Below are 25168 nucleotides of genomic sequence, written 5' to 3'. Positions count from 1 at the left end.
GTACGAACCAGTTGTTTGGTGTGTGCTGTTCGAAACGGACATTTTCTGGAGACCTGATGGCGCATCTGACAAGTGAAGCGCGTCCATGTGGTATCCGCTAAAAGATACCTCAAATAAGGGCCCGTGGTTAATGATGATTACTTCGGGCTTTCAAGGGGCTTGCCAGAAGTGATCTTTCTAAAGCGGAACAAACGCATCATCATTATTGTGCATTGCCGGTACATTGTCGGTAGAACATGTCCCAACTAGGTCCTCGCTTATGTGACAAAACCAAATAAGTTGTTTTAAAAATAAATTATATCAATAGTGGCCAAAACAAAAATAGATCTACAATGAAAGATCTGAGCCACTTTCTATGTGGCGAAAGAGACAGTTCATCCATGGGAGGAACGATTCGAGTCTTCCAGGTGGGGAAAATAGAAGTAGGACAGAGGCACGGAGGAAGGGAGAAAAACAAGCTAAGAACAATGAGGTGGGAGTAAAAAAATTTCTGTATGTGGATACAAAAATTCTCTCAAAGGAAAGACTAAGGGTCAGTACGGGTCTGCCTGAAGATGAGTCGGTTGGCAGAAAGTGACAAATAGTTGAGGAAGACGTTCTACAGCTGGAGTTGAATTCAGGCTCAAGCTGAATCCAACAGCCACGGATGTTGTGCTAAAGTTTGATGAACGATCGATTCCTCGACCGAGAGACGGTCACGGATTTTCTTTAGTGGTTTCGGGTCTAGGTCGATAATGACCGCGTTCATAATCATGCGCGGTACGCATGCACACGTGTTGCCAACTGTAGGGACCCAATCCGGGCAACTAGGGAATGAAAATGAGGAAACAAGTATGGATTGAAAACACCTCGTCTGTAGAATGAGACACAGAGGATAGGTAATAGGTAACAAACAGCCTATATGGCATCATGTATTAACAATAAACGGTCCTCTCTCTCTCTCTCCAGCAACCCATATTACAGTCATCAACTAGGTATTTCCCCATCCATTTGTCAGTTACTAAAGTTTCTTAGTCTATTCGCTACCACCCAGCAAAAAAAATGAAACGAAACAAATTTAAAGGATCTATTCCATAATGACGCTTTCAACTTTCGAATAGGACAACGAGCATCTTTAGTCGAGACTTTCACTTTCTGTCGATCTGTGTCCTCTGCGAAACACAAAAGACTGAGGGCCGGTTGTTCCACAAGACTAGATTGCAGTCACTTAGTTGACTAGATGAACTGTGACCAGTTCAAATCGAGACGGCAAATGACGTACACTTGTCGTACCAGCACATGCTCTGACAGACGGATGCCCAAAATACGACGAAGACTATCTACCGGAATTGATTTACTGAGCAAAAAATCACGGGTGGTTTTATTCTGGCGAGTGATTTGGATGTTCAACATCACTGACGAGGTTCTGAAAAAGCGCATTTGAATGATCGAACCAATGACGGTGGACGACTCCATCAGTATGTGCTGACCATCGCTTGCTCCTGGTCAGTACAAGTTGTGTCTAAGCGATCAAAACATGCCACTGTAGCTCGATCATGCTGTCAGTTGGGCTGGATGGGACTCGGCTATCAGTGGAGATACTCAATTCGAATTGCTCGACCCTAAAAAGCGAACAAAGCCCGGCTTGACGATAGTTCCACCTCTACATGAGCCAATTGACAAATTCGATAGAGTGATGCATTCCAATGAACTGTTCTGGGATTCGTCATGATATTTCCAACAGCGCTGCTGTCGGAATACACGACAGACACTCGGAACTGGTCTAGCACGGATACCTATCGAACACGTGCACATAACGCTGAGACTTCACATCCATTTACAAGTAATGCTTAAACCGAGACACACGGTCGTCCCTTCAAATATAAGCTTATATGCAAACGTTACCCTTGCTTTCCAAATGTTTTCCAAATTCGCTTCAGTACAACAGGCCTGTTACAATCAAAACATGCTGGATAGCTGGATAGTCCGTCAGGGATGCCCACTCTCTCCATTCCTTTTTAACTTTGTGATCGATGAAATAATGGGACGAACGCTGGAGGGTCTCCAAAACCCTGGTGTTCAAATAGCCAGTGAAGAAAACCTTGTCGATCTGGAATATGCAGACGACATCGTTCTCATGTTCGAAGAGGAGGAGAAGGCGCAAGTATTCTTGGATGAACTGACCAAAGTCATCCCGTCCTTTGGTATGAATTTGCACCCACAAAGTGTAAGGTCATGCTTGCGGACGTGCAGTCACTGAACACGCCCCTTACAACCCAGGGAGAGGTACTGGAAGTTGTGGAGCGTTTTAAGTACCTTGGAAGTTGTATTAGTTCTGATTGCAGTGTGACAGATGAGGTGAATGCACGAATCTGCAAGGATCGGGCCGCGTTTGCTAACTTGAGACACCTATGGCCTCAGAATGGTTTATCCCTGAATCTGAAAGGACGTGTGTATCAAGCTACAGTACGGGCTGTTTTGTTGTATGGCTGTGAGACTTGGCCTATTCGAGCAGCGGACCTGAGACGTCTTCAGGTGTTCGACAATCGTTGTCTCAGAACCATAGCTCGTGTGGGTTGGTGTCAGCGAATCCGTAACGAGGCAGTTAGAAAGCGTGTTTTCGGTTGTGTAACGGGTACTTCCATTGAAGAATGTGTCCAGCACCAGAAGCTGCGTTGGTTGGGACATGTTTTACGCATGCCGAACCATCGTTTACCGAAGAGAGTACTGTTTTCCACGCCCAATTCGGAGTGGCGTAAACAGAGAGGTGGCCAACCCTTGACCTGGCAGAGGAGTATGAAGGAGATGACGAAACGCTTGGGTGCTGTCGGTGCTACTCGCCTTCCAGGATGTGGACCGCGTGATCCTCACTGTGCCTGGTTGGAGACACTACAAGATATGGCTGGCACCCGATGTCAGTGGCGTTCTTGTTGTCAGTTTCTGTCCAGATTGCCTGAATGAATGTCTGGAGGTGTAGGCACCTCGGAATGATTGTGTTAAGCTAGCACTAAGTCCCTCCCCCATCCACCTTTATTCTTTTCTTTACAATAAGGCTTTCAAATAAGTCATGGCTGTACGGCAGTGAAGCATTGGTGTTGAGCACTGATGTCATGCTGTAGTTGATGATGATGATGATGCTGGATAGCTCACGAATTCATACAACTCAGTCAAACTCTTGCAAAACGCTACGCGCAAGAGTAAGCTCAGTCTAAGGACGGCACTATCGAGCGCAGCACAGTTGAACAGACCGCTACATGGCGCAGACAGACTTGATGCGGATCCTGTGGACTGAAACTTCAGTAGGGGACGAATATTGACAAGAGTGGTAATGTTGCAATCGATGACATGGGGCGATTGCCTGGTCATAACGGAAACCAAATAAGAACGGATCACTCGACACGATTTAAGGGACGCAATCTCTGGTCTGAAAACAAAGTCGGCCCACAATTCAGTCAGTTTTCAGTGAAAATTCGCGTGGGTTTATCTGAGTCATACTTCTGCGCAGCGCCTACAGATGCTGGGAAAAATCCGAGACTGAAGGACATGGGAATCCCTAACAATTTTGGACACAGCTTAGAAAAGAAGCTGGAAAATACAGATTTTGTTCCTCCTATCGAAGTAACGACTTAACTCTCGATACTTTACACGGTTTTCCAGTTCTTCAGAAAAACAGTTGAGTCCATGCGGAAATTTTAACTCATTCGTTTGAAGCATAGATAACGTTACGTTTGAACACACTGCCCCGTGCTTCTAGCATGAGGCCTTCAAAGAATATGACGGTAAAATTCTCTTCCAGATGAAAAAACGATTGCAGTTCATGATGAGCTCAAGGCATCTCAATGGTTAAGGTGCAAAACTGGCTGAAAGGCCGTGGTTCAAATCTAACCTTTTCCCATTCCTCGTGTTTAGGCTCGGACAACCTGGGAATATCCTAATCCACATGTCTGCTTCGAGTTTCACTGCAGTTAGGGGACGAAAGGGTGCCCAAGCTGAACTATTACCATTGTTGTTAATTTTTTCACTAGTTTGCGACTGAGCTTGCCTTTTCAACAATGGTTCATACTTTTTGGTAATGCATCTTTTGATGCGCCTTCGTGGGCTCGTCAACAACTGGAATACCTGTGAGAATTAAACGATCTCCATCATAACAACTATTTGCATTTCCATTGGGAGCTCTTCCGTCTATTCTCGGGAAAACGAGGATGCGTGAAGACGCAATTCACTTTCAAGCAACAACGGCAATAGAGATCTGACTTGCAGATGACAGCAACACATTGGGATGGTAACTGTTGCCAGACTTGCCTGTCGCATCAAACCATGACCAGCCGCGAACTGGGTGAAACCACAAGACGTCTGGGCTTAATGAATATGAGTCAGTCTGGAAACTCTACAACAAGTGTTCACCAGGGGTATCAGGATCGGAGAACAAACAGGATGGGTATAGTTCCACAGGCCTCATAATACACAAGGGTTCGAGAGAGCTAGCAGCCAGACACTAGAGAGCTGCCGCTGAGGTTCTTTCGTCCCCAACAAGCCTAGTAGCCGTACAAAGATCGGCAATGTGAAGTCACAGGCTATAACACTAGCTATTTAAAAAGGCAGATTTGACTAGAAACTTTTTAGCGCAGTGCAAGCGTCGCATGACCTTTATTTAGGACACCCAGTTATGCTTTACGCTGACGCTAGTGCAGCATATCACGGGACAGGAAAACAAGCAGGTACAATGCCAACCACTAGAATCGATGGTAGTTTATAGGAAAAGGTTTAGCTTACCCAGGAAGTGCACGTCGTAAACAGATCATAATGGAGCAGTCACGAGCGACCAATGAGATCAGGTACTTTTCCACCTACAACAAGGAAACCAAGGACAGAAAAGCATACTTAAGGTTTGGGGAGACAGGACTATCACCCAACACTAGAATGCTTGGGAAAACGTTTTATCAAATCTTGGATTCCAAAAAAAACGAGTGTAGTTTATTGTTATAAAGGCAGTTGATTTTTCGATAAAAAGCCTATTTGGAAGCATGACCTACGCAGGTATCTATAGACAATCTTTCACTGTTTGAAACGGGCTATGCATAGTCAGTGAAAAACATGAAAAGGAAATCAGTCGCCAGGACTGCCTAAGAAACGTACTGCCCTTACAGAACTGTTAGTATCTGCCCCCGGTTTGTTCCGCGAATGCGACTTTCGACAACGCAGAAGCGCAGCACGGCTTCAGCTATTTCGTTCGATTTTTACTGTGCGATTAGGCTGCGGAATTTCTAAGTTCTTGTTCTCCTCATACTAGTGGTAATATCCAAAAGAGATGGCTGAACAGTTAAGAGGCAAAATAACTGACCAGGTAGTTTGTGGTTCGAACCCAGCCTTGCCATCTCCAATGATACCGTCTAGGCTTGAGTAACCTGAGATTATCTCACTCCTCTACTACTAATTCCTTTGGGTAGCATGGCAGCGAAGTAACGGAAGAATAGAACAGATGGAAGGGTGTTTATCATCCTAAGGCGATAAATCCTACTCTTCCAGTTACCACATCAATATCAATAGGTAGGAAACACCGGTTTAGGCCGATGATGAAGCCAACCGAATACGTCTGCCGGGCGGATTTCGGCATTGTCGACAGACATCTTAGATTACTACGGCCATAATCGATTTCCGGGAATCGAAGGAACCTCCCAAAGCTACTTCTACCGTCTAATTAAATTGGAACAATTCAGGCAGTTTTGAAAGACGTGACCTACAGTACTAGTATCTGAAAAACGTGCACACGGCATCGCCAAATCAATGAAGTAAAGCGATCGCGTTCGATGGTTATACTAAACACTCAGACTGATACCTGCTCTAGTTACAATGATGTACATGCGCTACTGCGGTATCTAACCACTCAGCACACTTGACAGGGGGGCAAGCAGTAAAGTTTCTGCATGGTGAATGACATGAAACTCCGCCAATACGACTGAAAAACACCGATAAGTGCCGCTCAGGGACGGCAGTTGGAGTCTTATGACAAGGAAAGTAATAAGGACAAAAGGTCTCGGGTAACTCTTGATAAATCTTGTTTTACTAAGCAGAAGTACGGGGTTTTCATCACTGCACAGTCTTGCTGGACGCCGTTCGGGACTTTGCTTTATTTGTTGGAATTCACTTGAATGGGTTTGGTACAGCTTCCGATTGGAGCGTGTGTATGCTCCAACTTTGTTTGAATCGCTGGTTAAAACAGACGAACAGTGTTGACTGGAGGAATTCGGCCAGTGTTTCCGTTCAAGTGTACACTGAAGTACTCCGGTGATTGGTAGGAAGAGAGAACCGCATTCGAACGGTTGTTGGTCAATTACAATGCACTGCGACGTTAGCGCCATCTGCATCGCCATCTATCCATACAGATAGTGACGCCACGCAACCGGGTTGCGGCGGATTTATTTCAGAAACCCATAAAACTGTTGTGTTATGGGAAAACAATCCCAACGGGATCTGAAGCCCAATGTTCCGAAAAGCACGAACTATGAACGTTATCCTTCCAGGGTAGTATTCCGAAGAGTAAAACCGTAAAACTCTAGAGAGGGAATGTGTCATACAGCTCAGCACAGAGTGCCCTTAAGCACAAAAGGCATAGTATTCAGAGCAGATGAAACGATTCTACCCGTTCTCTCAACTTTACACGGTATCTTTCACTTCATCCACAGCTGCTTCGAACATAATTTGGCACGAACAGAAAAAAATCTTGGTGTCATGGTTGCTGGATTAACTCAACTGCTGATCGTCGATTATCATACATCCTCGAAACCAGTGAGATCAATGATATCAAACTTGAGCCTTTTGTTCTGATGTGATGTGTAAAGTGTTCCGATTGATATAAGCGTATGAAATGATCACACCTCACGACTTATCTTTTTTGTGTTATTCGAACGAATAAACAGAAAACAATGAATTCAGCTCCATCAGTTTTCAAATTTCAATAATCTGTCGAATCTGCCAATATTCGATGGGAAGGGATTAGGACGTGTCGAAAAACAGCTATGAAATCGGTCATCAGCGCATTGGCGAAACAAGACATGACTCCCTTCCAGTCGTGGACATAGACCGTTCGGCGTGTACAGACGACAGACATAGAAACGAGTTAATTACACCGAACGACACATTGTTCTGAAGAAGCAAACGGTTCAGGTAGTCGTACAGCTTCTGTGCACACTATGTGGACCTCTTCACTCTTATTAACAAAACCGAAGCCAAGTTTTTGATCACATAACAGTTTAGTGAAAGCGTCAGCAGGGTGGACAGCAGAGTCATGTCAAATGTTTGCCATTCAATGATCTCCAATGGTATTGACTCGTAGTGTCGCAAAATCTATGGCAACTGGTTTGGAACATGTTCCGAGAGACAAAGACGCCGATCATTTATGCTGACACAGGTGAACTTACAGCCGAAATGCGAGGGAGAACTCCCAGACATAATCTGAGATCCAGTCTGCAAAAATAACTTTGACAATAACATAGAAACGAACTTCCTCGAGAGAGAAATAGCCAAGAACCACCATTGTTTAGTAGTTAGTGAACATGTCAATGATGACTGACGATGATGACTTTGGGGAACTTACCACTTCCCATTATTGTAAAGATGTGCGGTAAAACAATGCAACAACGGTGGACCCGTTAAAGGCTGAACTCAATGACTCATGGTCTATAAAAGCATTGGTACTGCGTACAGCAAATTTCGTCAAATTCACCATGCAATTCTAATATGTCCGCTATCGATCGAAAAATCCCTGAAAGTCGTGCATTGAGGTGTGTATATGGCGGGCAGCTGTGCCTTGGAGCAAGCGAATTCTGTTGCTGTTGAAGCTCTTAGGAGGATATCGACAAGTTTGTGAGCATTAGTGTGCAGCTGCTGAAGAATGGAGTGCCAGGAGAATGGCGTGCATCAGCACGCTAGGAAACATTACCCGAGTTCTTCCACAGATGAGTCATGTTGGACGGTCAGCCGCATGCAGTGAGAGTGTTCAGATGTCAACCCATTCAGTAGCCTCCTTACTGTACACACCATCTTTGAACAAATGGGCTGAAAACGACAAAAGGTTATGAAGCTACAATAATGTGACTGGATACATTCTAACCGACTATGTAGTTCGAAACTGAAAACAAATGTCCAACCTGGATTGTCGATTGCGCCCTGTCCAAGCTCTTTAACTCCACCTTAATCGATGGTTCTTCAGACCGGTACCCTATCAATTTTTTCCTCGTTCGTTGTCTCCACAAAAACCAACTCCTCTCCTCATCCGATATTCTGGAAACACCCTTCTGCTGATGATAGGGTATCCGTCAGTTATTCTGTAGGTACCTCTGGGGACTGTCTGGAAAGCATGCTAGTTTTCTTTCCAGGAAAGAAGACTGCAGAGTTTTGCCACAAACATGGCAAACGGTGAAGTGGGTAGAGGAAAGTAGTTCACACACGATCATTGTTACATCAGGGTAGTGAAGATGAGTTATCCTCTGGGCTCTGCATTCGGTAATATCTTTTCGCATTTTATGACCTACTGAGCTGAACGGAAGTTCAGTTAATTCTGTTGCAGAATGTATGAAAAGTTGACAAAAAATATATTCACAGGCAAAATCGGGTTCCGAAAACTAGTGTAAACTTACGATATCAAAACTTTTCACTAGCTCAGGTGAATCACCCAAGAGGTGAGTGCGATCTGAGTCCGCCAGACCGACGTAATCATCCCTGCAATAAAAGAAAAAGGTTGAAAGAGTTCAAGCGCTCTGTAGAACAAAAAACTGTACAGTTAGAAACACCTTCAAAACTGTAGAGTATATAATAAATTAGCAACGTCAGTTAAGATTGTCAACATCAGAGACAGCAACATCCGTGTTGGTATTAAGGCTTCACTGCCGTACAAAGTCTAATTACATTTGAAGCCTTGGAATGAAAAGAAGAAAGAGGGAGGAAGGGGACTTGATGATGGCGTACCACAAGCACTATAAAAGTGCCCCAACCTAGATTGTGCAGATTTTTCGACAAGATCTTTTCATAACAATTAACACGTTCACCATGTTAAACCTATGACAACCCAAGAAATTCGATCCACCTTGCAAGGGTGTGCAAGATAGACCACATGGAATCGAAAAACTAATCACAAAAGATTGCTACCATCATCACAACACTAGAAACTAGCTGAACCCGAGAAACCAAAACTGGCATACAAAGGGTAAAATGATTTTGAGATCCCGATTTTGGATTTCAACCTGAAAGGCGAAATAATGTATTTACAAAGCATCACATCATACTTTACTCAAGGGCGTCTAGTTACAGAAGCCACAGCGCACAACAAGAACTACGTGACTGAAAGATGAGTGGTGCCAACTGCTGATCATCGACCGGTCGCCGAGTGTAAGGCAGTCGAAACCCTTAATCGCAAAGCCCTGAGGTAAAACCTTTATAGAAGTTTGTGGAGTGCGCGTTGACGATTTCCAAAAAGAAGGGAACAGCTTAAATCGGCTTCTCAGCTTCTCAGCCTTACAGCATTAGATCGGTGATTAAACTAAAATTTTACGATACCATACCACCCAAACGAAAAAGGTGCTTGTTTCAAACCACCAGAAAGACTTTTGCGGACTGAGTCCAATCAAACAAAAAGGAAGTGAATACCGCTGAGTGGCGCAAGGTCGATAGAATGCTGCAGAACAGTGTTCACCATCAAATCTCCAAATTCAAATATATAAGGTTTAGGCGAAAGAACATGCACTAAAAGAAGTAAAAAAGCAAGAAACAGGATGCTAAAAGGAAAGGATGTCTTAGAAATCACTTAAAATGCACAGCGTTGGTATCGAATCTCCAGGTACAGCTGCACAGAGCTTTCACCGCACCTCCGCTCAGTTCGTAGGTTGCAGGTCCGAACGGAGTTTGAAACAACCGGGACCTATTGGCCACACAATGCTCTTGGCTGCAAAACCTTTACGAGTGGAATAAAACTTTTTGCGCCAAACTGTTGCATTTCGTTGCATAAGTGCTCACACCAAAAATCATCCTAATCTTAGTTCATATTTTTGCAGCTCACCAACTTTTATTGTCCACTGAAGTAATTATACCCCCCTGGCGGAAAACGTCTGGTGGAATACTTTCCCAGCGACCCCGGGATGCTTAAATGGGGCTCAAAAGTCTGGACTCGTACTCCGATCTCAATTGCCTGTCTCGTTCAGTCCATGAGACACGTCGTCGCTTTCAAAAATTCAATTCCATTGTGCGAATAATGAGCGCCCACGGAGGGATCATTGGTCGAGTAAGGTTGAACTGCTTTCCAAAGTCGACAGGTAAGGGAGCCGAACATTTTTTCAAGGCCCGTGTGTCGTAGGGACGTGTAGTTGGCATGCAAACGAAGTACGATCAGCTCAAGAGAGCACAATGCATGACCAGTTGCATTTAGCATGAAGAGTGTAGCGACTTTGACAGTAGACGCACAGTGGAAACAATTTAGTGCCCGAAGAGCCGTTAATGCTACAACAGCCATTCCGTGCAGAAGCACTTAATCAGCATGTTCACGACAGTGTTGAATTTCCGACGGGCACCGTTCTGGCGAACGGTGTATATGCGGCATGGCTACAGAATCTATCACTGATAAATACTGAAAATAAAACACTGACTGGAAAACAACTGCATACTGAACAAAATGGGGGTTGATTCGACGTACCACGTAAGTCTATTTGCGATCAAGCATTCGCATACACGCTCATAATGTGGAACGACAAAGCATATGTCCACGCGACTCAGTAGTTGGGTGGCCAAAACTCGACCCAGAATTGAACCATCCGGAGGTAGCTGGTCCGACGAGGTTGTGCTACTGTCCCCTATTGTGAGCAAATGAAAATGAATTCATAAGTCACCAGAGTCACAAACAGTGAAAGTGAGGCGAGTTGAATGTGACAGAAGAAAAGTTGGAGAAATGAGATAAATAAACTATAAACTGTTCTGAGGCTTTAGGCGTCCTTTTTGCTTGTTATATAGTGGAAATGAAGAATGTTCGATAGGTGAATGACCTCGTCATCATCCACTTTGCTCGCGACACTCTTCAATGAGCGGCGGGTTTAGTTCCGGTCACAGCATATTGACGGATTTTTTGGTGTTATTAGTTCGAAACTACCCACATCTTGAACTAGTTCGACAGTCCCTCTAATTTCTAACCAATGGGACAGTAGATTGACGGGATTTTTTGGTGTTATTAGTTCGAAACTACCCACATCTTGAACTAGTTCGACAGTCCCTCTAATTTCTAACCAATAGGGACAGTGGAAGCATGCGGGACACTAACAATTAGCTACAGTTACCATGCAGTTTTACAAGACTTCATAGCATCCCAAAGGCTTGGATAAGCCAAACTAAGCAACCTTTTTAAGACGGACTTCTTACAGTGGCAGCTGGGAGAGTCACAAGGAGACTAGACTTGTTCAATTGTGACAGTGTGCCTACCTCAACAAGCCGAATGAAATACACCAGAGAATGACTACGCAACATAAAGATCTTCAGCCACCAAGTTGATCAATTAACAAACATCTGATCAAGGGTCTCCTCGTACGATGATCTGCTCCTTAGAGGCTAAGACAGTCTGGTAGTCTTACACCATAAACCATTGCCTATCGCATTTTTCTGAAGGCCTTTAGCGATGCTTGGCGTTCACATACAAGCTTGAATTGCACCATCAAAAGTCTCTTTATGTCAAACAGGCTGAACACGGCAGAGCAGAAAGGCGAGTTTTACGGTTGAGGCAACTCATCCTCGCCAACCATTACCTCTCCTGCTCAATTTTCTAAGTATCTCGTGTATCAAGCAAACGGGCTGGGCATAACTACTACATATGCCGCTTCATGTCATTTATTCAAATGTCGTTTTACCATCCTTTCACAGTTACTATCATGGGAAAGCATGGGCACGTATGTTAATGACATACTCCTGCCAGGTAACATACTGAAAGATAATTGCTGGCTCTAAATCTGGAATAGAATATCCAGTATCCAGTGAAGTTCATTCACGCATACTCACTCTCTAATTGCTCTGCAATGGGCTGTGCCAGTGTTCGCATAGACCTCAGACTGAGAACTGTGGCTTTCTTACTCGGTTGGGAGCGCGCTAATAGCCGAACCCATGTAATCGAACTGTCCACCGCCATAACAACCCAAATTGATCGAAACGGACACAACAAAACAACAAACTATGCATCAACTACAGTCCTAATTCAGCAAACGACATTCTGTTAGGAACTAACTACCCTGTCGCTCAACACAAAGAGCGCTGACATAGTCATAGTAGTCAGATACCTCAATTGAAGTTAAAGCTTGTGAGAATCACCAGTTGTTACAGATTGTGCGCGCCAATGTGATACTTGGCGTTCTCGTACGGTTCAGTAACCATGCGGTGAAATGGACCGCAAGGGGAGGATCAGTATTCCGCCACCGATCATTCTAGAGCGCTTTGGTGATTCAGGTCATCCTCCCATCAAGCATGGAAATCCACTAAATTTCCACGCTAGACCCACGAAACGAGTTCCCATTTGGCGGTAGAACGGCCTTGTGAGCCACAAGTTGAACAAACGTATCACAGCTATGTAATGTCCTACGGAGAGTGTTATCGCAGGAAAATGACAGTAACTGAGCCAAGAGACCTTCTGCTAGTGAGTTAACAAAATTCAATATTGAAAACCAAACATATGATTAAATTTGGTGTTTTGGTCTCTGTTGGTCATTTGTCGTTGTATCCATACATTTCATCTGACCACTCACCTCGAAAGGTAGGCTCCGAGTTTCCCTAAGTTCATGAAGTATCAATATACTTTTCTGTCCTCAAACACTAGTGCGTTACAGGGTCAGATAGGCTTCCAGCTGCACCATTCAAGGACAGTAATTTGTCATGGGTTCATTCAATTAGAGCGACTGGCAACAACAGAGAAATAGAACCAATCGTTCATGTTGTTTAACACAAAACCAGTAACCTAAACTGTTGTCTCAACTATTGGAGCATTCGCATTACGTCAACAGCTTACGCAGCGCGAACATGACAGGAAAAGTTGGAGAATTTCGAACCAAGCAAAGGGTTCATTAACCATCCTTTCAAAGGCTGTTGAACACCACACACAAATACGGCAGAAGAGAACATAGAACAGTAACGTTGCATTTCCAACGTGACCGTGTTTTCCTTTTACCCTCTCAGGACAACATAGGACTCTTAAAAAGTCTGTTTCAAAACCGATCCACTGAACAAATGACCAAGGTGAAGTCCGAATCATCTGCGCGAGTTGATTGGTTAGCCTGTTGTAACACCTTTCCCATAATTAGACAACACGTTTATTTTGCCCAACCTAAGTCGACTGGCTTCATAAACGCTGTGTTCTCATTCTGCAAATTTTTGGTGCTGTCGGTGCTACTCGCCTTCCAGGATGGTGACCGCGTGATCCACAGTGCGTCTGGTTGGAGACGCTGCAAAATATGGCTCCCAACCGATGTCAGTGGCGCTCTTCTTGTCAGCTTCTATCCGGATTGCCTGAATGAGTGTTTGGAGGTGTAGGCATCTCAGAATGAATGTAGTAAGCTAGGACTAACCCCCTTCCCTGTCCATCTTTATTCTTTTCTTCACAATAAGGCTTTTAAATACACCATAGTTGTACGGCAGTGAAGCATCGATGTTGAACACCAGTGTCATAATGTCGATGAGGATGATGACTGCAATGTTGTCCACTGCCTGCTGCGTTTGTAAACTGGGATCAGCCGTCGTTAACCATTGGTTTTTACAACTGTATAGCCATGGGTGTACGGGCGCGGAATGTATCTTCCATGGAGGGAAATTCAGACGATGAGGTACCTGAACCGTGAAGAGAATTGCTGTTTTTGTTTCAATCGACTCATTCAAATCGGAACCGAAGACAACAAGAAACGGGCTCGGCTGGAGTGCTTTATCCGAGTAAACAGTTGTCCTGTCTCATATGACCAAAGAAAGTTAATTCAGACAGTAACACGTGACATTTTCCTGGTGTAAGTTTAAGAACAGCACCCTGGATTCTCCTTACCACTACGGACAAGTTTTGTAAGTGTTCCTCCGCAGTTCTGATATGCAACATAATTTTTTCATGTATAGGATGCAAACTGTAGGCACCAGCCAATGAAGTACAAGGTTGACAAGAAGCGTGGCTGAAACATTGTTTAATCCAAAGTACCAGACTGGATGCAGAACACGATCTTTTTCCGGTCTTTTCATTTTGTCAGTGAATGTGTGACCTTCAACTGTGGCACTGTACTTGGTTACGGCGTCTGTCACAACTTTTTTTATCGATTAAATCATCCTCTCCACGTGACTTCTGACACGAAATTTGATGCTACCCTTGAATTTTAATGACAAACCATTAGTGTGCACGTTTTCTGTCGATCTCTGACCCGCAAAATCGATACCAGAGGATAAAAACACATGAGTTTCTCTACTGGCATAGCTATTTCTCCAAAAAGGTCAGTAGACCACATCTGGATCAACCCGTGAAACTGTGCTTCCTATGTCTCGATGAATTGCGAGGCCCGCTATCCGTAGATGATAAGGTAGAGGGTATCTATCACCCATCACAGAATATCATAGACGGCTAGCCTAGTAGACCTGAACTACCTGGCAAGATCCATTTGTTCACTATGGAACGATACCTGACAAGAGAGAGATTCTTCATTTTCCAGTCATTGGAAAACGACCCGGGCTTACGTCTGGGTGTTGAAAACATGAGGGTTACGAAGAAACAACCGGACGAATGAATCAATTTTACGCTATGCCAGGTAATTTGACACTACTCAGGGCGGTCAAGGAAACCACATTCGTAGGTTCTTTCAGAGGAGCAAAGGCACGAGTAATAGGAAAGATTTTAATGCAGCCGATCTTTCCCTGATTAGTATGACGAGTCTCGGTATCTGGCTTGGGTTTCGGAAACCGAATAGCCAGGGAAAGCCGGTATAACGGGTATGCGATAGGAAGATTTCCTCAGTAGCCCGCATACGCCATAAAACAAGGATACGAACAAGAGTACACATAGTAAACTTGATATAAAAACAGTTCAGCCCGCCGAAACAACTGGACAACTTCCGGGAACAATGGAGAAGTCACATGGGACCGAACCTCAATGAGATGCTTTAGAAATTTTCTGGGCACTACTCTCCTCGAAGAAAAGTCCTTTTGGATATAGCTAAGTGCATACCTCCCAGGATCAACGGAGTGTTTAAATCTCATAAAAGTTGCTGAAGAACTACGCAGGCGACCGCACACAGTTGCTCAGTGAGGCTTATCTGGCTTGATGAACCACTGGAGCGATAGTTCAGTCGGTTTAGTCAGCGGAAGACCTAGCGCCCTTCACAGTGAGCACACCATTGCGGGAATCTGACGTGGTGTGAACCGCATTTAGAGAGAAGGAGTGAGCATAAATAAAGCAGCATTGCAGTTGCACCGTATGTGGAATGGCGAATGTAATGGGAAGAGAACAAACCTATCCGTCGGATCGTTGTAGATGGAGGGACCGGACAACAAGCATATGCCTGTCTGGGAGATTAGTGTGATGTGAGTTTCACGCAGGATAAAACAGAGGTGCACCATTTTTCAGCTATTGTCTGGCAGTGCAAAACCTTTCACAGTTGAACAACCACAGTCATATCGTTGACCATAAATCAGTCGACAGAAAGCAACACTCCGTAAAACTCACTCCATCCATATTTTATCCAGAATATGAAAGTAGCTCCGCTACTTCGCGCAATCCCTAACAGCCAGATTTACAGGATGTGGAGGAAGATGTAGAAGTGGGAGATGAGTTTGAGCACATACATACAACGGGTCTTTAGTTAGAACGCTCGCGCCTGTCGCATTTAGCACTGCCCTTGTTTTTAGCACGAAAGGGTGGGAAAGTATGTTTGAATATCAATAACTTTGTAACAAGATAACCTGATCAACAAGGCACTGGAGGAATCAAAATTACGGCACCAGAAACCAATACCATTGATAGGAACTTTGGAGGCATCCAACTGCGGGTATTGTGCGCGACGCAAGGCACGATGGAATCGACAATTCATGGAAAATGCCACCCGATCACCAGGGTACAACGAGATGGGCGCAGAAGAGTCATTCTCTGAATTCAGCTCATGCAACAACGCATCGAGCAGAAGACCACGTATAAGCCGATCCCGGTCATTTGTGAACGGACACTCACGATTCTTCTTACATCTAAAACCGATACGCAATTAATCGTGTGTAGGCAAGGCCACGGAGTGAAGTCAATAACTAATGTAACAGGGCACCGAAACACGGATTTAACTGGCTATAAAGTTTGCCAACGTAAGTCATGGCTCCGGCTTGTGCAATCCATGTTGCGTAGCTCGGGCTGCTACCTGAAGAAGTACGAAAGCTCATCTTATAGCACCCCGTACGGTTCACCACTCCAAGTCTCTTTTGGGATGCCGATCCATCACTCATCAAACAAACGCACTACTCGAGAGGACTTCGTCGCTCTCGTTGCAGATTCAAAGCGTCACTGCAACATCTAAACGGCAGTACTAACATCACGACATCGCAGTCACAGATTCGGCAATTTATTTCAACCGAGTGAAGTTTGGAGTGAACACTGTTTCGGAGTATTTGTTTTATCTGGCTTTTTTTCAAATATCGGAGCTCTCTATATTCGAGTTCACTTCAGAGCTTAGAGACGTACCTATCAGCTCGAGGCATTTGTACTTGCTGGTCAACTGGAGTAACGTCTCATCTTCAACTTTGCAGCCTAAAGAAAATTAAGGCATCCAGACAGTCCTTCAGCTGCGCCGATATGGAAACACACAGAAGCTTCATTCGGGAGGGTGCGATGACCGGAACTCTCGGAGATATAAGAACGCCCCTCTAAAGCTTTGTGGCATCGGTAGCGCCGTCAAGTTTTTAGTATGCACTGGTTCGAGAAAAACATAATTGGACTATTCAGTTAGATTCGCAGTCGTGGCGGTTTATGTGGACAACAACGTGCTGAATAATATCGATCGTTCAAGTTGGTGGAAAAAGTAGATGCGTTGATTAGCATTCATTTCGTCACACACCTCTCCAGAAGAAACACTCAATGCATTTGGAATAGAGGGAACGGGTTGGTTCTGTACTCTTTTTAAGTACGGTGACTGGTGATAAAAGTGAAACTTGTGTGGTTTGATGACAAACTTAGCAGACTGATACAAAATGTGTGAACTGGAATACAGAACGACGAAATAACAATGAGTCACAGGTGTACATCAGACATCAAGCCGCCCTTGCCTCTGGCAATCGATAAACAACGATAGATCGTTCCGATCTGTGTGAGCCTCCATAAAAATAGTCAAACACCTCCCTTGACTAGTTCGAATATTGAATAGTAAAAACCATTACTGGATGGTACCGGTTGTATACATATCCCCTGCAGAACGCATTCCGTTTCATACATGCCTCGATAACAAGCTTAGTTCAGCCGAGAAAGCTCATGTATTTAGAACGTGCATGGTTATCCATTAAACGAAATACACTCGTGAGCTAACTTTGTTTTAACGCGGTACTAAACTCAATCCCAACTAAATCACTCGTTTATGCCGTTCGCCAACTGAATTTGCTGTACAAAGGCCACCAAGTGTTTCGGTTGGTACCATATTTGAAATCTCGTAGCACATTTTCCATTCTGGAAAAAGTTAACCACATACGTCCAAAACAGATGTCAGGTTTTATCAGCCGGTAGACTAGAAAATCTGAAAAGTTTTCGAGGAATGGGCGTAACACTTTTCAAGTACAAGATATCAATTTCGTTCACAAATCCATTTCCCTCGTTCACATGAATAGAAATCAATTGCCTGTCATCACCTGAAAGCTTCCCTTTGTTATTTTTTATGCACTTTGTTTCAAGTCGACGTAATGAATGCCTGCATTCATAGGATACTTTCATCTGATGGATGAATTGTGTTATTCATTGGCGTTCTCCACCAACTTTCAGGTGTTGACTATCAGTCTATCATATTCCACGCCGTCTGTCTTCCTCCGTCGTCCCCCTTACACTTTGATCCAAGCCCTAACACAGTCACCCAAATGCTCGTTCATTTTGATTTGCCTCCACCCCCCAAAAACAGTTGCAATCAATGCCCACACGTGAAAGTGATTGCACATGAAAAATCCAGAAAACTCGATTTTGTGGGAATATTGGTAGTTCGGGCGGGTTTACTGACCACTTGCCATTCGTCGGCTGCCAAGCTCGGCAAACATGTTATTAATCCAGAAACTCAGTTTCCATTTTGGCTTTCGTAAATAATTTCCGTCTTACCTGCTCATCCTTTGAATTCGCTTACACTATGTTTTTTTTCCAAAGTTTTATTTACGTCAAATTCTTAAGAACACGTTCGTTTGATCAAATCTTCATGATCCTCATTCGTTATTCATTTTTAACTCTCCGATATGTTACAAGAGATTTCCGCCTATGAGTCCTTCGGTCCTCTGTAAACTACTCCCGTGAGTAATAAGAAAGTCGGGAAAGGCGGTTTGGGGGACGTTATACAAATGACGAGAGTGAGAGCAACTAGTTTCCCTCGTTGCCAGCAATGTTACATGGATCGCTGCGCAGCATGAATGGATATAAAAGGAATTCAATCTTTTATACAGCAAATGCACGATAGACATGAAAGCGCTCTCTTCAGCTTGTTGATAAACCAGATGGCCATAGGGGTAAAAAGTGTGGCGACTGTTGCCTGATTGTGTTGGATAGTATGTGAGGCTGTTCAAACCAAATGTATAGCAGTAGACCATAGGAACTCACTTGTGTACGCTCTCTTCATTGCATCCATTTTCGCAAACTCCGTTAAGACCGTTAAGTCCATTAGCACCACCGCACGTCTTGTACGTCGTGTCCCAGAAAAAGCTGTCAAGTCCTCTATCCAAACGATCAACCTCATATGAGAAGATTAGTTGGGTATCCTGAAAATCAAACGAAATCGAACTATTGAAACAAACATGTCCCGTGCGCGACAGGCTAGAACAGTCCGCGAGGATATGTATGGGGCAAAAAACAAACATAAACAGTAACAACATGGGTGCAGGAAAGTGGAGACAATAAGGAATCCACAGAATGTAGAACACCGACAGATAATCACGAAAAGCAAATGCACGGTAGTCCAACAAGAATTGTTTACACGATAGCGCATGCAGATGTTTCCGAACCCCACAGGATGGATACAGAATGCTCCCATGCAAAAGAAACTTATCCGCTGGATGCGCAAACAAAAATACGTCACAAAATAAGTTGGGGGCTCCGGTCAAAAATGGACATGCCTCATGAAGACTCTAGCTAGAGTCCTAGGTACCAACAGTTTACTCACACCTTACAGAAGTCAAGTTAAGAACGGCTTTCAGCACCCATAGGATGGCTTTTATGACTCTCAAAATAAAAACACGCAAACTGATGACAGTAGAGCTGCGCTCCAAAAACGTTACTGAAACTACACGAGGAAGGTGACTGGAGGTGAGGACTCACGTACATGCCTAATATCAATTTTTATTACCTAATGAGCTCATCCTCCTCACAGTAAGGAAAAGATAGCCCTGAAGAGAGATCACTTCTAGTCAGTTGCTTGAAGTCTGTTCCAATGGTAAGAATCGCCCCAAAAGAGGAAACTCGACAGTGTGATCCTCTCCCGAAATGGTCAGCTAGATCGTCATTTGGCCTGTTGATAAGGCATAGAGCAGATGCAAGAGTTGGATGAAGAATAGCATCTACTTTAAGGTAGCAAGAACCATATCGTTTGGTTGCGAAGCTGTTTTTGGGACTCATCACATCGTTCATACAGGACACTATCCAAAAACCAGAGTCAATCTAGACTGAACCAGTCGTTTCAGTTTATCAGCTATAAACCATGTACCAAGGGTACGTTGGTTCCAGTGGCTACAGAAAATGGGGGAAGTGTAAGGGATATTGCCAAGTACCGGAGGCGATGGCATGATCAGATGGTTCGGGAAACTGACCATATACGCATTGAAGGCGATAGACAACTTGAAGGAACAAACGCCACTGACTGACCCAAGGTGAAGTGGTAAAAAAGCACCTGAAGTATACATGCGAGTTGGTCTAGTACGTCAACGACTCATTGAGAAGTTACTCCACGCTATCACAAGAACAAGGTGAAACTGAAACTAGAAAGCCAAAAAAAATGGTTTCGATGTGATGAATACCAGTTAAACGGAACTGACGCGGTTCCACAAATGCACAGTAAGCACAACACATGCTCACCAAGTATCAATGAGAACCATGCAATGAGATGTGCTGGTTGACCAAGAACCCACCAGGTGTATGCGCAAATTGATCTGAGGTGTGTCAAGCAAGGCCCAAAGACTTCGAGCCATTCGATTGCGATCACTAAATGATGAAAACAGGAAAAGCGCTGTCAGCAAGTGTAACGAAAAGCTGTATTACACAACAGTACCGAATGGTTCTTAATGGTAGGTATAAAAAAGCTTGACCCCAAAATCGGTTAGTTGAAAAACATGTGTGCTGTTTCGTTCCTAGTCACACACCCCGCCGTGGTTCGCAGTCATCTACGATGCATCACAAAAAAGTCAGGGAATGTAAACTCACCCGGAAAACAAGTCACAGGGACAGTAGTTCGATAGCTGTTGCCATCGTGACTGTTTGGTCTAAAGAGAACAAGGTAAGAGAAGGGAGGAAAAATGTCTGAATTACCAAGATTGCATCACCAGGCAGGTGAAAGCGGATGAGATCAATCAACTTAACACATGAAAGTACTTCGACTTCCCCCTAAAGCCGCACTCGTATTTGAGAAAGTTCAGGAGTACGGTGCAGGAGTCCTAATCACAGCGATATGGTCGTATTAGGGAACTTGCAGATAGAGAGAAATGCCCCTTGAAAGACCACGAACTCAGTGAGGAGGTTCATCGTCAAGCTTAAAGCATTCGAGGAACACTGACACGGTCAGAAGTTACATACTCTGTTACTATTCGTCACAGACAGTACAAGATCCAAATAGTTTGATATCAGTTGATGCAACTGGCCTGACTAACCTTCAGCAAACCAATAAGGAACACCACGGGAATCAAGCAGCCACTGGGAAGTGGTCTTCCTATGAATGAATCACACAGTAAACCTTGAATGACAGGAGATGCTGTCGCGGATTCATCAGGTGAATGTTCTCTCCTGATAATGACCTTTTTTAGGCAAGATGATTGCACACAGAACGCAACTGTGCGGCAAGTTCAACCCGATTACTCCCGTACACGATAGTACACATTAGTTCAACGGTGTCGGATCAATCGGAACAAAAATATGTCTGAGTTAGATGAGAAGACTAATATTAACCTTCGTACACTACATTACGTATATATGTATATATGCGTATAAACGTACAGCAACCTCGGTGCCGGCACTTTTACTTTAGCGCTCCGTGAGTACGCTGAGATGCGATCCCGTACCTGGTAAGACTGCACTGAAGGATTAGGTGAGAATCGAAACACAAAAACCGCCTCACTAGAAGCGAACATTTACATGGGGTGTGACTCAATTTTTCGAGGATGGCCGCATTTCGGTTGTTTGATCAACAGACTAGTCAACTTGTATGTATACAAGATATGGTAGCTCATCCCCAATGGTGCAGATACACTTCATCTACGGTGGCGGATTATGCAGGTAAGTGGAGAGAGCAGTAGAGAGAACTTTATCAGGTCCAACACACAAATCAATAACGGGAACTCGGCGGTAGCAGTGAGCACCGGTCCAAAATATCTGAAGTGACTGCGGCCTAAAGAAAGTTGTCGATCCATGCCCATGAACCCCCAAGGAGGAGGAAAAAACAAGGAAGACGAACGTGGAACTTTGTTAAAGGCCTTGCTTAGATAACAGTTAGTCTCTCCCGCTGATGGATAACTTCTGTCCATTTCTCGAGGGCTAGAAGCAGGTTAATAGTATAAGATTAATGCGTGTTTGCTCGTGAGGAAAGAACAGCTTCCACAAAATGACATCGTGGACCATGTTAGACGATTTACCAAAGCGCCTTACATAACAGACGAGGTTAATAAAACGGTGATTTGTATCAATATGTCACTTATATCTCTACGCATTGGTTAAACTATGACGATCTCCTAGTCGGTAAGACTGCCTTCGTGAAAGGCGAAAATGTGGTGAGTCGAGAGAAGTGATGTCAGCAAGTTTTTGAGAATGTGACGACGTCCGGACCCGATGCAGAATAAGGGTGTGAATTACAACCCTAGAAAAAAAAATAATCGATGGCAATTTGTTCGGGCACATTGAGCCGCATCGGGCTGCAAATGTCTCCGTCTTCAGAGACAGCCAATTCAGTGTTGCTCGAGCACAGTGACCAATACGATCCCGCGAGAAAGGTACGCGAAGACGCTTTGGAGTTGTTGGAAAGCTCCTCCTGGATGACTGTCATGAGCTTGTCGCATGAAATGTTCCCCGTGTGTATTAACTCCGACAAACCTTGTAAATTCGCCCCACTTATTAACGCTTCTTCATCGGGTGATCGGGTCAGAACCGATTCAAGGAGTTCGTTTATGGAGATGACTTCTCCCATTAGGTGGAATGAAGTGATCCAAGAGGTAAGTAAGCTCTTCACGAAAGAGGCACCAGGTTACACTGACTTGAAAGTGGGGCAGTATGGTACATTCACTGTCCAAAGCGAGGACCGGAAACTGACAAAACTGGTCCTCCGAAAACTTCAACGGGCCGGAGTATGCGAATGGATGGAGGCACATTCGGACCACCGAACAGAAAGAAGGATACTATAAATTGATCCAATAGAAAATGCATCCAAGGTCCGGGGCTTGTGGTGACATGACCAGACCGTACAAATCATGCAGCCTTTCGAAGTGCTGGCGGGAGGATGGTCGATATGCCAAAAGATTACCCCTACCCCCAGATCATTAGTTCCATCCGAGCTAACACAACGATTGCCAGATACATGAATCAGGGAGCCATAGATATCAGGGTCCAACCACAAACCCGGAGTGCAGATGTTGTTAGACCGGGGGTGGTGGGCAGACGGTGACAGGCCGTCAAACTAATTGAAGAGGTCTCTCTCTCTCTCTCACTCGGAAAGGTACGATGTTTAGATTTATCTGCCTATAAGTTAGACGTCCTCTCGGCTACTGGTTCTGTCCTTTGTACTTATGCTACAAATCACACGAATTTTATTAGCTTAGCTGGAAAGCTTCCGAGGTCCCTCGGCATTCCCCTCCTGTAACTAGCACAGCTTCGAGGAATCGAAGTGACGAAACTGAGTTTCCTTTTATCCTTCCAAAAAGAAAGATGTTCGACCTATGGTTAGCCTTGTAAGCCATATAGCTGCTGTCAGAATGTAATGCAGCAATACTTATGTAGGGCAATTCACATGCGATAAGGTCAGAAATTACAAAAGCAAAATGAATTACGTGGACAAAAGGTAAACCTGAAGGATGATCGGCGCTATTCCATGTTTCAAATGCGTGTTAGATGCAATGCCCACGAGCCTCTAGTAGTTGAACGATGCAGTTCTCAATTAGTGGACGAGATGTCAAGTCTGGGTTCGATTCTCAACAGGAAGTCGTCAGGTGCGTACTGACGGTGATAGCCAGTCAGCATGGAAAATTTACAGTGCCTTTCGGCTTTTCATCATACTCTGACTTCGGCTGAACAACGAAATCGCAATTGAAATTTCTAAATCTCACCATATTAGTAGTCGTCATGTCTGCTTTGGTCATGCAGAGCCACTATGCAGTGGCTCAAAGACAAGACACCAGGTCAGAACAATGGAAAGCGCGGCAACAATTCGCCGGAATTAGGTTCGCGCACTCACTGAATGATTTTGTCGCAGACAGAAAAGCCCGCTAGATGATTTCACTGTATGCACAGAGTCAGTCGACGGCCAAAGAAAGAAGGCACCGAATTTGGGCTAGCAAAGCAGAAAAGGAAAGGGAAAGTAGTGTTTTAGTCGAAAGGCCACGGCACCATTCCGAAGAGTGAAGAAAACGGGTCATCTAGCAAGAAAACTCACTTTGATTTCGACACAGATGGCCGAACCATAGCTATACCCGGATAAACTCGGAGGAATCCTTGCCGCGTCCGGAGCGACAATCACAAGTAGTTCCGAGTGATCAATCCCCTTCGCTCTTCTGTACTCTAGAAATGTGACAGAGGAATACAATATTAAAATAAAAGCAAGCTTGTTGGGATTCAATGAATGGTGAGCTAAAATCTCATGACAAGACCGCCAACAGCTTAGCAACAACTATTTGAAGGGTGCGCAGATGCGACTCAGATCAAACCAAATGTGGGTGAAACAGACAAATAAACAAAAACGCGCAAAACCAAGACCCCTTACAAACGCCACCTACGAAGCAGAGATATTCAGAATTACGGTGATCGTAATGGTCGGCTGGTTACATACAGCCTTTCGAGGGTCAAAAATATGTGCGTCAGCCAGCAAGCAACATGGGGCAAAATCCCAACTTCAGTATATGTTGCCTTCGGGATAGAAGAACAGAACAGTTTCACCGTACTAGGCATGACCACATGACCTGAAAAAAGGACTTGAGCAGCAACCTGAGGTGGACCAGCGGTTTCCGCGAATCTCACGAAAGTTTACTTCCGCGAATAGGTCAGTATTTTTAAATCGAATTTTCTATAGAGGAGAATCGAATTCCTTGTCTTAGCTTCACAGAACTGGTTTGGATCAAGATACCCTGTTCAACAGTACATGGCACGCAACTGACCCAAATGTCTAACCTGCTGTCACCTCCCAGCCGGGTTGCCTAGCTGGGTTCATGTTGGGCGGTACTCGCTAAAGATGCTAGGCCAAACCCGCTGGTGGCGCCTTGCTCCAACATGACATGCAGATGTCTTTATTTTACTCATTTTGAAAGGTGTAGGCACCCTTCTATTGATTGCTTTCCCAAGAGATATAGATCCCTTGCAATAAGCCCCTACTCGTCTTTATTTTTACTCCTTCGAAGAACTTCCAGCCTCACGCATATATGGTAGCTAAGAACCAGTTTTCACCACTAGTGTAATGCTGTTCATAAAGATGATTACGGATAGTCCAGAGATGCGGAAGGCACAATGTGAGTAATGGACCTGAACGAGCTTGCTTATCGACTCGACCTTATCCAATCACAACCCAATATACTCAATGTTTTCACACCAGTA

At 44.3% G+C, this 25168-nt stretch overlaps 1 protein-coding gene across 1 annotated transcript in view; it reads right to left on the bottom strand.

The window, feature by feature from the left end:
* Window positions 1-310: 310 nt before the first annotated feature.
* T265_05558 (hypothetical protein) overlaps window positions 311-25168 on the bottom strand; it is a gene marked incomplete at both ends in the record, with an annotated part of 28095 nt that continues 3237 nt past the window's right edge. Inside the window, 10 exons of the mRNA XM_009170599.1 lie at window positions 311-806; window positions 4753-4826; window positions 8616-8697; window positions 10661-10817; window positions 15971-16197; window positions 18779-18936; window positions 20299-20371; window positions 20591-20649; window positions 23820-23915; window positions 24018-24142. Of these exons, the coding sequence (XP_009168863.1) occupies window positions 623-806; window positions 4753-4826; window positions 8616-8697; window positions 10661-10817; window positions 15971-16197; window positions 18779-18936; window positions 20299-20371; window positions 20591-20649; window positions 23820-23915; window positions 24018-24142 (1235 nt within the window). The remainder of the gene's footprint in view (window positions 807-4752; window positions 4827-8615; window positions 8698-10660; window positions 10818-15970; window positions 16198-18778; window positions 18937-20298; window positions 20372-20590; window positions 20650-23819; window positions 23916-24017; window positions 24143-25168) is intronic.

The sequence above is a fragment of the Opisthorchis viverrini genome (genome assembly GCF_000715545.1).
Source record: "Opisthorchis viverrini unplaced genomic scaffold opera_v5_104, whole genome shotgun sequence".
Taxonomy (NCBI): domain Eukaryota; kingdom Metazoa; phylum Platyhelminthes; class Trematoda; order Opisthorchiida; family Opisthorchiidae; genus Opisthorchis; species Opisthorchis viverrini.
Note: the sequence above shows the minus strand (reverse complement) of the source record. Positions and strands in the feature narration are given on the sequence as shown.